The sequence below is a fragment of the Pieris napi genome, chromosome 23 (genome assembly GCF_905475465.1).
Source record: "Pieris napi chromosome 23, ilPieNapi1.2, whole genome shotgun sequence".
In the NCBI taxonomy this organism is placed as follows: domain Eukaryota; kingdom Metazoa; phylum Arthropoda; class Insecta; order Lepidoptera; family Pieridae; genus Pieris; species Pieris napi.
In genome coordinates, this window is record NC_062256.1 from 9,540,130 (window position 1) to 9,555,682 (window position 15,553).

General features: G+C 32.2%; 3 protein-coding genes across 3 annotated transcripts; 2 read left to right on the plus strand and 1 right to left on the minus strand.

Moving 5' to 3' along the window:
• The first annotated feature begins 43 nt into the window (after positions 1–43).
• On the plus strand, positions 44–1,758 carry LOC125061481. The gene is made up of 2 exons (XM_047666951.1): positions 44–616; positions 1,496–1,758. Exons 1-2 carry the CDS (start codon positions 258–260, stop codon positions 1,725–1,727), a joined length of 591 nt encoding a protein of 196 aa, XP_047522907.1. The 5' UTR covers positions 44–257; the 3' UTR covers positions 1,728–1,758.
• A 1,241-nt stretch (positions 1,759–2,999) lies between these two features.
• Positions 3,000–4,554, minus strand: LOC125061479 (S-phase kinase-associated protein 1). Its single transcript, XM_047666948.1, has 2 exons — positions 4,366–4,554; positions 3,000–4,281 (listed from the first exon to the last, which is right to left on the minus strand). Exon 2 carries the CDS (start codon positions 4,279–4,281, stop codon positions 3,793–3,795), a length of 489 nt encoding a protein of 162 aa, XP_047522904.1. The 5' UTR covers positions 4,366–4,554; the 3' UTR covers positions 3,000–3,792.
• Positions 4,555–8,758: 4,204 nt separating this feature from the next.
• LOC125061555 lies at positions 8,759–11,166 on the plus strand. Its single transcript, XM_047667027.1, has 3 exons — positions 8,759–9,073; positions 10,238–10,954; positions 11,072–11,166. The coding sequence occupies exons 1-3, from the start codon at positions 8,941–8,943 to the stop codon at positions 11,164–11,166; spliced, it is 945 nt and encodes a 314-aa protein (XP_047522983.1). The 5' UTR covers positions 8,759–8,940.
• The last annotated feature ends 4,387 nt before the right edge of the window (positions 11,167–15,553 follow it).

A 15,553-nucleotide genomic window follows, 5' to 3' on the forward strand; every position in this document is an offset into this window, starting at 1 on the left:
GGAATAAAAAGAACTTAATAACAGTGTCTTCCTCTTCATATAGGTATAGTTAAGTGGTCACACTTAGGCTAAACTTAAATGTTAGGTAATGTTAAATTTGCCTAGATTGTAATGTCAGTAAAGAGACAATTAAGAAAAAGGAAGCAGATATCCGAATCCAAGAACAAGGGTTTTTTAGTTTTATTTGTTATTACGCTTAGAAATAAGATCTATAGGAATTCGTTTATAGAATAAATATGGAAAACCTTTTTTAAGTTATGAAACTGGCTGTAATTGAAATCTGTCATTGGGACATTGGTATTTCTCATTACCATACCATGTCCAGTGATGATTTCCAAGTGCAAGACGTCTACAGATATTCTAGGAAGTCATATAAAAACCATCACACAAATAATATACATTACTCAGAAAATCGAAGAGAAAATGACTTAGAATCGCCCAGAAGTGATATTTTAAGAGTTCCTGACGCGCGCTGCAGCAGTTGCGACGATTCTGAAGGAGAAATAGCCAATATTTTGCATAAAAAATGTCCTGTTATTGCATTAGCTCAGCAGCAGCTGCAAAAAATATTAGATGAAACTGACAAGTTGTTGTGTGACAATACACAATGTTGCAGGTATATTTTGACTTCAGCTTTTAAAACATGTTAATTGTTTTAATATACCACGCACTATGCACGTATTAGAACAGCCCCAATATCGTACGTATCTATCCTATAACCTAGAGGTTTAGGACCTCAGGAGGATTTTAGGTTATTTTTTAATATAACTGGCGCAGAAATCCCTGGGAATTTAAACAAATTGAAATTCTGTTGTTAAAGCATTTTAACGTAATCGCCAAATTTGTGTGACAAAGAAAATTTTAACGTTGCTTTTAACTAGGGATGCATCGATACGCCTTTTTGCCGATACGATACCGATACCGATACTCTTATAGAAATATCGCCGATTCCGATACCGATACTAATGCTTATTGAATTCAAATTAAATTAAGGTAAAATACCCTATATCAAGTTTGATTAAAGTTTTTAATTTTTTTTATTTTTATTAAATATAAACAGTCACAAACTTTGAATAAGATTAAAGGTTTAGTAAATAAAATTAAGAATTAAGAGTAATAGTTAAATTAAAATAAAATAAATAACTGTTCATAATTAAAATTAACATTGATAAGATTTTTGTAATTCTGTATTTTATTTAATTTGGTATTGAAAAAATACTACACGCGATAGCAGTTAAAAACCAACTAAAGTGTCTAGCGAAATGGAATACGCGGAGACTAAGCGGGTGTGAGGGGCATAGATAGTCCGTGCCTCGTTTCCCACGCCCCGGATCAAACAAGATGCGCGTTTACATTACTTTTTTTAAAGAGCGAAATTTGAAAAGTATCGTTGTATCGGCAATCAAAATATCGCCGATACCGATATATCGGCAAACCCAAAGTATCGCCGATATATCGGTATCGGATGCATCCCTACTTTTAACCATTATTTCAGATCTATCTATGATTTTGTGGATATATGCAGAGATGCACTCAGAAACCAAAACCGATGCGTATGCTTTTTAGTTTTTCTTATAATTGCTTCATTTTTCATGGGTCTAATTTTTGGTGCTGCTTCGTGCGGTACATATCAACGAAAATTTAACAGTCCTATTCTTTCATGTATTGATAATTACTTTATAACTGAAAGATATAATCAAGATGATTTAACTAGGCTTATTGTTTGAAGCAGCTATATTGATATGTTTTACTAAGATTTATGTAATCAGTAATGTAGGTAAATAAATAATTTTCATTACAATTTTGATATCTTTTTACAAGACACAACTTCCATTTTTGTGTTATGAATGTGTATAAACATAACTGATTATCGTACATTAATGAAATACATTCCATATTCATAACGCTAGTTTAGAAAACTGAAGTCTGAAATAAGTTATTAGGCTTTGGGTTGTTAACTGTCTTCGATATTTAACAAAAGCCATTAATAATAATCATGGAATCCAATCTAGAGATTGGACCTAGGTAGACCTAACTTTATCTACCTATACTTTTTTTTATAAAGAAAGGTTTGATTTTTTGTTTGTTTGAAATGAATAGGCTCCGAATTACTACTGGACCGATTTCAAAAATTCTTTCACCGATGGCAAGCTACAGTATTCCCGAGTGACATAGGCTATGTTTTATTTTCAAAAAAAAATAGGGATTCTTACTAAAACTTGAATAATCTAACCTAAGGTGTAAAAAAATAAACAAAAAACTTCCTTCAATCGTGTGCGCTGCGAAAACTATTAATGATAGAACAAAATGATGTATTACAATTTTTCAGGACACATCACTAGGTATCTATAAAAAATGTCGCGACAGCATGTCTCGATCTTTTATAGTTACGTCACAATAAGCGTCCTTTTATTAATTTCTTTTAATTAAAATACCACCGCTAGAAAAGGCTCTTTATTGATACCTAGGTATTGATCCTTATCAAAATAATTACCAACGTTTCACATAAGCTACAATTTAATGGCATAACCACCAAAAAAGCATGGTGGATTGGTGTTCTCCTGCCTTTTCTCTTGAATAGTTTACTACTATGTAATATAACAAAAATCTTAGCCACAGCAACGCTTGGCCGAGTCTACTAGTGTAAGATATGTCAACAGATTCCTTTTATTCAGAAGTATGAAATACTAAGATCGATTTTCATGTCTACTAGCTAACAAATTTATTTACATACAAATATATACTCATAAAGGTACACGTCAATGAGATATTAAAAAAAATTGTATTGCTAACATAAATTAAACAAAAAGATTAAAAGGCTGGCAACACACTTGCCATGAGAGTGTCCATAGGCGGCAGTATAACTTAACATCAGGTGAGCCTCCTGCCCACTTGCTACATGTTATATAAGAAATTTTTTATTTCATATGAATATTTGGTACAAATGTTTTCTATGTGTGCAAAAAAGCTTAATAATCTACATAGAATTAAAAACAAAACTGTTTTAAATTTTTATTAAAGTTCATTTACAATATCTAATAGCTTTGAACAAAACTAAGGAACAAATTTAAAGTTTGCGATGGTATCCAATCACACATTTGTCATCATTCATTTTTTTTTTCACAATCCAGTTAACACAGTTTTAGTTAAATAGAAATCCTACCATCGAAACTATATAGACAATAGGCATGTATATATAAGTTGAACATATAGCTTATTTAAGTATAATTAAAAACTTGTTATGAGCAAAAGGGGGTTTTTTTTATATTAAATAAATGTGGCAATCCTAATTAAATAAATTCTCCTATGATAAGCTGAATTTATCAGAGTATCTAGCATGCAGTTAACTTTACCATACCTAGTATAGATCAAATACTGTCTTGGTAATTAGCTGAATATTACAAGGGATGTTGTGACTACAACATAGAATTTATATTTTAATAATTTATTCAATTAGAATGATGATTTGTATTTACTTGAATAGTGAGAACTATCTCATAGGTTTAATAGTTACACTAGTTTAAGATTGATGAATGCACTTATAAATAAGCATTTAAAGTATGGTTAAAAATGTATGAGGCTTTTAATAAATGTTTAATGTGATCTGTAAGTTTAGTCAGCACAACCTAACAATTAACTAAATCTGTAATTTAGCCGTGTAAGTAAGTAATGTGAAACCTTGACCAAACTATCAATAATTTAAGTATGGGTAGTAATTTGCACATGTACATTACAAGTGTCTTTTGATAAATTTTACAACTTTTATAAAACATACATCATAATCGATTAACTTTACTTCTCTTCACACCATTCATTTTCTTTACGGACTTGTTCTTCCTCAGCAGCAGTAAAGTCATTCTTAATGTTAAATGTTTTACGGATCTCCTCAGGTGTTTTGCCTTTAATCATGTTGGCTACCGTCTTGCATGTTACATCCAATAATCCCTTTATGTCTAAATAGTTGGCAGCTAAAATTAACTCAAACAATGTACCCTGATCAACTTTCAAGAAATCTGCATCCCATGACGATATATCGTCAGTTCTCTTTTCTTTATTCTCATCATCTTCAGGTAGAGGAGGATCATCTTTATGATAAGTGGCCCATTGAATAACCTTTTTTAGAATAGCGGAGTTGACGTTCGGAAGAGGCACTATTTCTTCTTCGTCGTCGTCCATGCCCAAATCTTCTAACATAGTTTTTATCGTAACTGAGCATTTGGCTATCTCAACATCAACATCAAATATTTCAGTATCAGAGGACTGAAGTTTTATGTTCGGCATCTGAAAAAAACTATTTTTGTTAGAAACAATGTCGATTTTCGGCGCCATCTTATAAATAAGGGAATATCATCGCAACTTGCTTACCTTAGTTTATTATATTGTTGTTGAATCAATAAAATGTTATTAATTTATATTCTCACAGTAACTGGATATATGTCGTGGAAAACCGAGATTAAAACTGTTTCAATCGAATTTAACTGGAGCACGAAATACAAAGAAACACACTTGCAAAACGCAAATACCAAAATTAATTGTCACACTCCAATCTCCATAGACAATATACTTAAATTCACTGCTTATATTGACAGACTAGACAACGAATATCACGTCAATGTCTTTATTCTTTGCCGTAACGTTGATGTCTGTGGTAACGTACGTCAATATTTGAACGGTTCCATACCGGTAAAAAACGTTAGGTTGTGATAATGTTAGACATTGAAATAAAGCAATATACTGTTAAATTATCATATGACCTAAATAACCAGGTCTTCTATGCAATTGACGTATTAATAATAAATAAATACAATTTCATAATTATTATACATTGTGTTTGAGGCGTACGCCCCGAACGGGCCAAAGCTCACCCCTCTCGAAGGAGTGTGCGACAAGTACCACGGTTGAACCGATTAGTTCAGTTTCGAATGCGAATACAAGAGATAAAGTGCGAATATAGTAAAGACAAGTGATAAAGTAATGTGAAGTGCGTGTAATTAAAGTAATTAGTGTTAATTTAATTGAAAATAAACTTAGAAAATAAGCTCGTAACAATTGTACATTGTACGTCTCGATGGTAGGTATTCTTTTGATCATATCGAACTAGCACGCCACTGCAATGCGCGAGCGCGGTGTTGCCGTTTTTCACTGATGTCTAGTATGAATGAATTTGCAAAGATGTTAAATTTATTGACTCATTTAATCTTAATTTGTTTGTATGGAAAAATGGGTTTCTTAATTATTACGTTTTCCATGTACTTTAACGTGAATATGCATATTGGCTCTGATATCCATGAAATAGAAAAATAAATGTGATAACGTTTACAACACGTTGTATAGTAAGTTAGGGAAATTGACCCCCCGTGTAACGCACCGTAACGTTTTTCTGTACCCAAGTATAGTAAAACCTTTCGTGACCACCTACTGACTCTTTATACCTTAAAGTTACCATTATGTGGTGTAAAGTACTGGAAAGTCAAAAATAATATTAATAATAACGCGTAATTCCATTAAAAACTATCCCCGCCCCGCATCGTAACGCTTTACAAAAGGACACCCATTATCCGATCACTTTTTAGGTCTGAGACATGCCAGATTCCTCACGATGTTTTCGTTTAACGTACTAGCGATTAAATTGCGTGCACAGAAGTTCCATTGGTTTGGTACTAATCGGTGATAGAATCTACGACCTCAGGGATAAGAGTCGCACGCTTAAGCTACTAAGGTCAACACTCACAAAGGCAAAAGCTAAATGCTAATATTCTAAATTTCAATGGATTTCTTTATTAAATAAAACAACATAGGTGTGTGTACATACTTATATAGTTATTATTGGTAAAATGTGCTACACAATTGCAATAAGATAGTAGGAATAATGATTAAGTAAGTTTGATATACCCATAATTAGATGCACTTAATACTAAACCCACAAAACATTTAAATGTATAATTAAAGAATAATATATATTGAAAAAAAAAATTGCACATTGGAAAGAGTATGCAATATTTACTAGTATAACCAATCCATTACAGCACCACATTTTATTAAAAATATTGAATAAGCATCATTAAAACATTAACAAATCTATGAAATAATTTACTTAAATGGAAATCCAAAAGGAAACCAATAATGATAACAAATATACCCAAACTAAGCCTTATTTTGATATTTGACATATCTAGCAATAACACAGACTCATTTTAGATGACTTTATGATAACATTGTAAATATAGAGAGTAAACATCAATTTATCAATATAAAATACATTTCCAATAAAGTCTACTTAACATTTTCAATATACTAGTATTTTTAAATCAATATAATTTAATTTCTATACATATAAATTTTTAATAAAACAACATCATAATATGTAAATTTTAAATGCTCATTACATATGTAATTAAAAATTTGCGCTCAGTATGTACGTTGATAATATATATTTTTTTCAATTTAATGTTTTATTAATTATTTTAAAATGTAGACTTATATGATAACAATATAGTTCTATATAAAGATTTGGCAGTATACATTAATAAAAAAATTAGAAATACTTTTTCAGTCATAAAAACATTTAAAAATCTTTCAGATCCAAGTTTAAAACTATATTTATTCATTTCAAATAACTATTCAGTATAGAGATTAAAAATAGAGTACAAATAATGTGCCATTATTTTTTTACAGTATTTTTTTTTTATATACCGTTAAACGGGGTGAATAGAACTCACGGGGGGGAATAGAGAAAAAACTTGGCATAATTTTAAACCTTAATTTATATAACTGAGTGATACCAGTAAACAAAACCGTATCTTTAGTCATTTGGTAGTTTTATTTTCCTTGGTCTGGCAACATTTTATTTATGGCAACTTCGCTAAAAACGTCAAAACTAAATTTCAAAGTTGACCAAAAAAAAGTCGTTAAAGTGCATGTGAGTTTGAACTTTCGTAATTTAGAGAATTTTGGCGATAGAAGTCAACAAATATCTTCTAATTACAATCATAAATATATTGTGCTGTAATTGTTGAGGTAAGAATATACATTATTATAATTAATTAGACTTATTTTGTAAGTACTTTAATTTTTTGAGGTCAAAAAACACGCGAAGGGGGTGAATAGACACACCTGAGGGTTTAATGAGCACGCGAATATGGTTAATAGATGCAGCAAAGGGATGAATAGTTACGAAAGAAGGGTGATTAGATATGATAAAATCAGGGCTGCCAAAAAGGATAGAGGACTATTTGGTAATGTTTATCTCCGGTTCAACTTCCACTTTTAGTTTCATACTTGAAGCTTTTAATTTTGTTTAAATTTGGAATTTTGAGGTTCTTAATAAGTGTACTTGAGATACAATCAATTACGCCCGCCGGTTATAGCAAGTCTTATTATTAGGGGTAAACAGAGGAAGATTGGCCCAGAAACAAGCAAAAATTGTATTATGGTATTAGTAAACAGTGAATAGCGCCTTCTCATGAAGCCTCATTCATTAAGTACCTAAAATGAAATAATAAGGTACATCTTTGGTTTTGTTAATTTCATCATTGTTTTATTTCTCAGGTACAAAGATGCCTCGTAACTATAAGCCCGATCCACGGGGTAAGCAATATTGAAAATATGACCAGGAGACAATTCAACAAGCTTTGGAAGAGTTTGATACTACACCAAACTGCTCATTAGCCTCTATCGCAAATAAATATAATATTAACAAATCGGTGCTATACCGACACAGTAGAAAAATTATGAAAACACAAGGTGGTCAAAATGCCTTAGATGACGACACAGAACGCCACATCGTCAATTATATAAATATTTGCGGCAATTGGGGTTATCCTTTAGACACTTACGATTTAAGAGTTCTAATTAAAATGTATTTGGATAATTTAGGCATCACACACAGGCGCTTTAAAAATAATATGCCTGAACCCGATTATGCCGCAAGATTTTTAAAAAGGCATAAAGATACCATTTCTTTGAGAATCTGTCAAAATATAAAAAAGTCGAGGGCTCAAGTTTCATCCGAAACAATTAAAGAATACTTTGACGAATTAGAGATATCCCTTAAAGAAATAGATCCAAAAAATACGACGAAACGAACCTCAATGATGACCCCGGACGTAAAAAGGTTATAGTGAAAAGGGGAACTAAGTACCCTGAAAGAGTCCTTAATCAATCTAAATCATCAATATCTATAATGATGGCTGGTACTGCTGCAGGAGAGCTTCTGCCTCCATATGTAATTTATAAAGCTAACAATATTTATGATAATTGGACTACCGGTGGACCTAACGGCACACGTTACAATAGAACGGCATCTGGTTGGATTGATGCCAACACTTTTGATGATTACATAAAATCCATTGTAATTCCGTGTTTTAAAAACAAAACAGGAAAAAAATTCTGATTGGTGACAATTTGTCATCACACTTATCTATCGAAGTAATTAGAATATGTGAACAACACAATATTTCATTTATATTTCTGCCAGCAAATTCTACCCATTTAACGCAGCCTATAGACATCGCTTTCTTTAGGCCCATGAAAATGGCTTGGAGAAACATTTTACTTAAATGGAAAAAAACAGATGGCAGAACCCAAGCTTCAGTACCGAAAGGATGCTTCCCAAGACTATTAAAAGTCCTTATAAATGAATTGTCCGACAATGTTGAGACGAACCTTAAGGCTGCCAGTCCACCAGAGCGGAGCGAGGCAGCGGAGCCGAGAAACGGAGAAATATTAACCAATAGGATTGCACAAAATCTCCGCTCCTCTTAAGTGAACAGGGACTTGCGAGCTAGTTTAAAATTTCATATAAAACCGGTATGCGGAGCGGGGAAACGGAGCGGGGAAACGTGCGGGGATGCGGAGCGGGGAAGCGAGTGCGGGCGCGGGCGCACTTTGCGCCGGCAGTGTGCCGCCGTATTCCGACCAGTGCGTATGTGACCGAAGATAATGGATGAAAAACTTATTGAAAGTGTGAAAAAGTTTCCGTGCATTTGGAACACATCTTCAGAATTTTACAAATGCAACGAAACAAAAGATGCTGCGTGGGACCAAATTATCATTGAAACAAACATATCGGATGGTAAATAATATGTATCTTTATTCTATAATACCTTCTAGTAGGTACATATTGATATCTTTTTTTTTATTTAACAAAATAGCCTATATAATGTAATAGCCTAAATAGTTAAATAATGTCCGCAGCTGGCCAAATTATCTATATCTGTCTCACATCACTGACTATTATAGATTCTTTTCAAAATTCGAGTATCTTGCCATGGTACCTTCCCCTGATTATTAAAGTATGAACAATACATTTCACGAACTTGATAACCATCGTTACTAGAATGTTGTGTTTCTATAATATCACCAACTGATAATAATGATTGCTCCATGTTATTTTCAATATTGTTTATATAATTAGGTTGTCTTTGAATTAAATAATTGTGCAAAACACATGTTGCTTTTATTACCTTGTCAACTGTTTCTATTTTGCATTCAAAATCTTTATGATACACGTACCACTTTCTCGTCAATACACCGAAAGTTGCCTCAACAATACGACGTGCTCTTGATAATCGGTAATTAAAAATTTTTTTTTCTGCGTTAAGTCCATCACGTGGGTAAGGCCTCATAAAATTTTCCATTAATGGAAAAGCTTCGTCTCCTATAAATACGAACGGCATTTTTGCTCCACCTTGATAAAATGGTACCGGCTGAGGTAAATTCAATCTCTTTTCTTTTAGACTCTTTCCGAAAATGCTGTTATCAAAAATTCCTGCATCAGAAAATCTTCCCATAGATCCCACATCAGCCATTATGATTTTCCTTTTGGCATCAGCTAAACACATCAATACTACAGAAAATCTCTTTTTGTAGTTGAAAAACGAGGACCCGGTTTTCGAGGGAGCCTTGATATATACGTGCTTGCCATCAAGAGCACCTATACAATTTTTAAATTGCCATAGTTCATCAAAATCTTTTGCGATTTCTTTCCAGTCGTTTTCTGTTGGTTGTGACATGACAAGAGGTTGCAATATATTCCATAAAGCATCACAAACCTCCTCAACAATTCTTGATACACTTTTCAATCCAATTCTAAAATTCTCTCCCATCGTTGTAAATGACTGGCCGGTTGCTAAATACCTAAAAAAAAACGTATTTAATTGTACTTCGCGTAAGTGATGTAATATTTTTGTCATAAATAGACCATGTAATACATTTTTGTGTTTGTTGATTGTTTCAGTTACAACTGCCAAGTCGCGATGGAAACAACTGAGAGATAACCATCGGGATGCCTTAAAAAGACAAAATGCAACAAGGAGTGGACAGGCTAGAAAACAACGAAAAGAATGGAAATATCAAAAAGCCATGTCATTTTTATTGCCTTACATGAGTAACAGAGACCGGTCAACAAATTTTACGCCCCTGGACCACTCAGTAAGCGAAACTTCAAATCCGCCAAATACCATTGAAGAGAGTTCACGGGAATCATGCAATTTTTTGCCATCAAATTCAAATAATCTTCCTTCTGCCGATGATCCTAAGAATCCAACAGCTTCGGAATCTCTTCCATCAACATCCAAAAAAAGAAAGAACGATGAAATTCTAGATTATTTAAAAAAAAATCAAGAACGCCGCGAAGTGTTGGAACGAGAACGGATAGAACTTAAAAACATGATGTCAGCCAGTGATAAATACGATGAAATAGACTTATTTTTTTTAAATTTGGCTGCATCGACAAAAAAGCTGCCGTATTATTTTCAACTTCAAATTAAAAAAACCTGCTTTAATGCGGTAATGTCAGCTGAAGAAAGTAATCTTCAACATAGTTGGTATTCTCCGAATAATTATGGTTATTCTACAGGCTCAACACCTACATCAGATAACATCAACACTAGTATCGATACTCCTAGTGCTTCAGATAATATCAACACTAGTATCAATATTCCTAGTGCTTCAGATAATATCGACACTAGTCTTAATATTCCTAGTGCTTCAGATAATACCAACACTAGTGTCAATATTCCTAGTGCTTCAGATAATATTAACACTAGTATCATTAATCCTAGCGCTTTACAAATTCCAACAACCCAGGATATTGAAACATCTGCAGCAGAGCCAACAGAACCCAATGAAAATGCGGTCAATTTTGTGACAGATTACGATTTTTAAATTAATATAACATGGCTTCTATAACTGTATGTATACTCATAGAATTGTTCAAATGGTATATGGTAAGTATTTCGGCTTCTTCTGACTCCAACTCTTCTTCCTCAAGCAATGTAAGGTAATAATGTATCAACTTTTTCGATGGCATGTCTGCTATCACTGACATTTCGCGTAGAATTAAACCAATCGCCCCACGCCGGGAGCTCGAAATCACTCGTCGCGTACTTGCTGCCTAGCTCCGCATATTGAAAAACACAGCAACTCCGCTCCGCATTACTTCCTCACTCCGCTCCGCAGCCTCGCTCCGCTCCGGTGGACAGTCACAGTACGCAACTCCACTCCGCATTAGTCCGTTTCTCGGCTCCGCTGCCTCGCTCCGCTCTGGTGGACTGGCAGCCTAAAGCTGGTTTTCGAAAAGCAGGTATTATTCCTGTTGATCGTGACCAAGTCCTATCAAGACTCCCAAGTAGCGAAAATGAAGATCCCAATAAATCAAGGTATGCAGTAGACAAATCAGTCTTGCAACTACTTAAAGAAATGAGATATGGCACAATGAATATTAAGGAACCGACACGTAAAAGAAAATTAAATGCAGAATCTGCAAAAAGTTTAGGGAATATAGATGATGACAATTTAGAAAGTGTATCCGAACATGAAATTACGAAGACTGTACACATACGCAAACAAAGGAACAATAAAAAGAAAGTAAGAGTTATTCCTGGAAAACTGGTTAATATTGACCCCGAAAGTAAAGACCTTGAAAATAAAATAGTAAACACACCTACGCAAAAAAAAAGAAGTACAAAAACTTATTGATAAACTGAATTATGATTTCATGAATAAGGATTCGACAGAATCTAAGAGTATGTTAAATTTTGAAGAAATCAAAGAAGCTGACATAAATCTACTACCTGTAGCATGTGTGGATGAATATGCTATTGTTATTTATTTATTTATTTCGTAATCCTACAGCTAACATAAATTATATATAAAAACAAACAGTTACACTGAAAATATAGCCAGACATGGAATACATAATACATTTTACTACAAAAAGGTTAAAAAAAAATTAATGATTCTCAACAACAACAAGATGAAGAATTCATCATTAACTACATTGATGAAAGTGCATCGATCATAGATTACTTACCTGATATAGAAACAGATAACATTTTTAGTGAATTCAAAGATCCAGCACAGGGTGAGATGTGTGACACTCACAATACCAAGGTTGTAGATTTAGAAAAAAAGGAAAATAAAACAATCAAACAGAAAAATGTTGAAATTATTTCTATAGAAAAATTCAAGAATACTAGAAGTGGGGTGAATTTAAAGAAGTGTAAAAAAATACCATTGAATACTGTAATAAATATAAAAAAAAAGGGTGCGTGTACTTATGTACGCGCGTAAGAAGTTATACTTCTTTGGCATTATTAAAAATAGTTTTTGATTGCATGCAAATAATTAATTACAATTAAATAATCAAAGACTGGAAAAGGAGTCATTAAAGTCAATAAAGTTCAGTTTACATTTGAAAAATTTATTAAATAAATATTTATTATTATTCTCTTACATTAAACAAATAAAACACTATTTATCTTTAAAACATTTTCATTTCATTATACTATTTATTTTTAAGTGACTCTAATGTCTTCATCAGAATTTCGGTTTGTAATTTTAAATTAATCATTACTTGGTTGTGCATCTACGAGGCTTCTCCAAAACTACTTGCTTTCTGCAACAAATAAGAGAATATTAATTTAAGCTCTGTCCATGCAAAACTTAAAATTTTTTATAATTCATATTATACATTTTTTAACACATTTATATTAATATAATTATATAAATGTGTTAATAATATAATTTGTAGCACATGCTACAGACCTGGATAGCAACTTTCTTTTATTCTATTTAGAGATAGAGATAATTTAAATATAATACCGGTGTCTTCCTTGTAGGTTTCTTTGGAGTTGTTTGGGGATTCTTGTTGTTCAGTTCGACATGATTTTCTTTAACCTTTCTTTAATCCTACAAAATAATGAAATTGTTAAGTTATGTTGTCACTGTTGTGCCCACCTTTGTTTGGCTTTTTTAGTATTCAAGTTATGTCAAAACTGATTTATTACCTTGTCATTGTTGGCTTTATTTGCTTTTGGGATATCAATTGTTTCCAAAATGATTTTATTTGTAATAACCTGAAATATATAAATAACATCTATTAATTTAAGTATCATGGTGAGTGGTTCGCACTCAGGTATTAAGGTGTATTATACCCACTGTCCATTATAAGTGGGAATGGGCTCACTTCTGGCAGGACAGAGTTTCGGTACTACAAGTGCAACATGGATGTTTTGAGGTATTACAATATCTCTAACTACCCTGTAGGGGAATAAAGTAATGTTGTAAGCATATGCCTATGCTTGAAAGGTTGAACCTTGAACATCACCATACATCATATTTATAATTAACATTCCTACCTCGACACCATCACAATCAAATTCATTGAAATCTACTTCAAACCATTGTGTCTCGAGAAGGTGATGGTGGCTTTGTTCTACCTCCAGTTTTTGATGTTTCACGGCGATAAGATGACAACTCTTTTTTTGTATTCAATTTAGTGCACTTCCACTGATTCATCAATTGTTTTTTGTCTCTTGTCCTTATATTTGCTAGATTAAATCTGATGTTTTGATTAAATAATGTGGTCATTTTTTTGAGATGCAGGTACTTATTAAAATGTTTACTTCTCTGTTATATCGCTCCAAGCCTTCATTTTCTCCTTATTAGTATTCGTGCTTAAATCTTTGTTCTCAATTATTGATATATAGGGTCGTAGAATATTTCTAAAAAGTTGCTGTAACAAACGCAATAAACAAAAGCAATGAATAATGGTTCATGTTTCAGTTTTAATCAACAATAATACTCGATAATACATACGGATAGTTAACCTCAATTGTATTGAATTATATTTTAATTAAAATATTTTATATTATTTCACAAATATTTTGTATAATGAAAATAACTAGGTATATAATTATTAATTTTAAACAATAATTAAAACTCCTATATTTGTTTAAAAGGTAAAGTCATTGTCAGATGTCAATTGTCATGGTCATTCAAAATTCTTGTTAAGCTGCTAAGCTAGAATATGCGTGAAGTTAGCTTCACGCATATTCTATTTCTTTTTACTTGTAGTTTGTCTTATTCCCATCTCGCTCGCGCACGCTATATCACACTGCCAATTTTGTGTCATAGGTGCGCGCGCAATCGTAAAATTTCACTCTCATCAATTTTTCATAACGCGCCTAAAGAAGTACAACTTCAAAAAGAAAAAACTCGACAACAATTACCAAGTAATACAAAAAATCGACATTATTACAAAAGTGATGCTGAAATTTTAAAGGCTTTGGACGATGACAGTATTTAAAAATTAGATACCTCAATGAAAATTCTTAGACTGACTGACATTCATTATTTAAATAACTGATTTTATATTTAATGTTATTTTTCAGACGATATATGTAATTTTTAATTTGTTTTAGAATATGATTTTTAAGTTTGTTTTGATAGTATTGTTAAGTGTAATCTTTAAGGAAAAGCATTTATACCTATTTATAATTTTTCATTTAGTTAAGTACATTTTTCTAGTTTTGTTTTCGAGTTTCACATTTTTTTTATTTTTCTTCAATTAATATATTTTAAAAACATTAATAAATAATATAATCTGAAATACATTATTGAGTTTCATTTGTTTGTCTTTTCCTTACATAAACAAAATTCAGGGAAACTGCGATGGCGCAGCCCTACGAAATTTTTCTAATCACCCCTCGTTTGTGTCTTTTGTCCCCTTATGGGAGGAAAATAGAAATCACATATATTTTGTGTTTTTTTTTCAGAAACTACATACTTATCCTAATGGAAACGAATATATTTCTTTAGGACTCAGTAAATGCATAATTAAAAAAATGGCTTTCAATTCCGCAACATTACAAAAATCGGTACCAAAGTTCGAAAGCCCATCTATTCACCCCGTTTGACGGTAGGAATCATGATGACTTAAGCATAGATAGCATTTTGGCATAGCATTTGGTAATAATTCACATTAGACAGTAATTAATTATAAATATCTAATACTAAGTATAAAGTATTAAAAAAAGTTATGTTTCTGAAATACTGTGTAGGTTGAAATTCTGTTGCTAAATGCTAAGGGTCTTTTATTGACATACACACAATCCTGTGTCACACAACATATAAAAAAAGGGTGCGTGTACTTATGTACACACGTAAGAAGTTATACTTCTTTGGCATTATTAAAAATATGTAATTAATTATTTACTGCATGCAAATAATTAATTACAATTAAATAATCAAAGACTGGAAAAGGAGTCAT

Excerpts from the sequence above, each read along its gene's own strand:
- LOC125061479 (XM_047666948.1), bottom strand. The coding sequence starts at position 4,281 with ATGCCGAACATAAAACTTCAGTCCTCTGATACTGAAATATTTGATGTT.
- LOC125061555 (XM_047667027.1), top strand. The coding sequence starts at position 8,941 with ATGGATGAAAAACTTATTGAAAGTGTGAAAAAGTTTCCGTGCATTTGG. Across the intron at positions 9,074-10,237 it reads TGAAACAAACATATCGGATG|TTACAACTGCCAAGTCGCGA; the intron begins GTAAATAATATG and ends TGATTGTTTCAG. Across the intron at positions 10,955-11,071 it reads CAATATTCCTAGTGCTTCAG|AAATTCCAACAACCCAGGAT; the intron begins ATAATATCGACA and ends CTAGCGCTTTAC.
- LOC125061481 (XM_047666951.1), top strand. The coding sequence starts at position 258 with ATGAAACTGGCTGTAATTGAAATCTGTCATTGGGACATTGGTATTTCT. Across the intron at positions 617-1,495 it reads GACAATACACAATGTTGCAG|ATCTATCTATGATTTTGTGG; the intron begins GTATATTTTGAC and ends CCATTATTTCAG.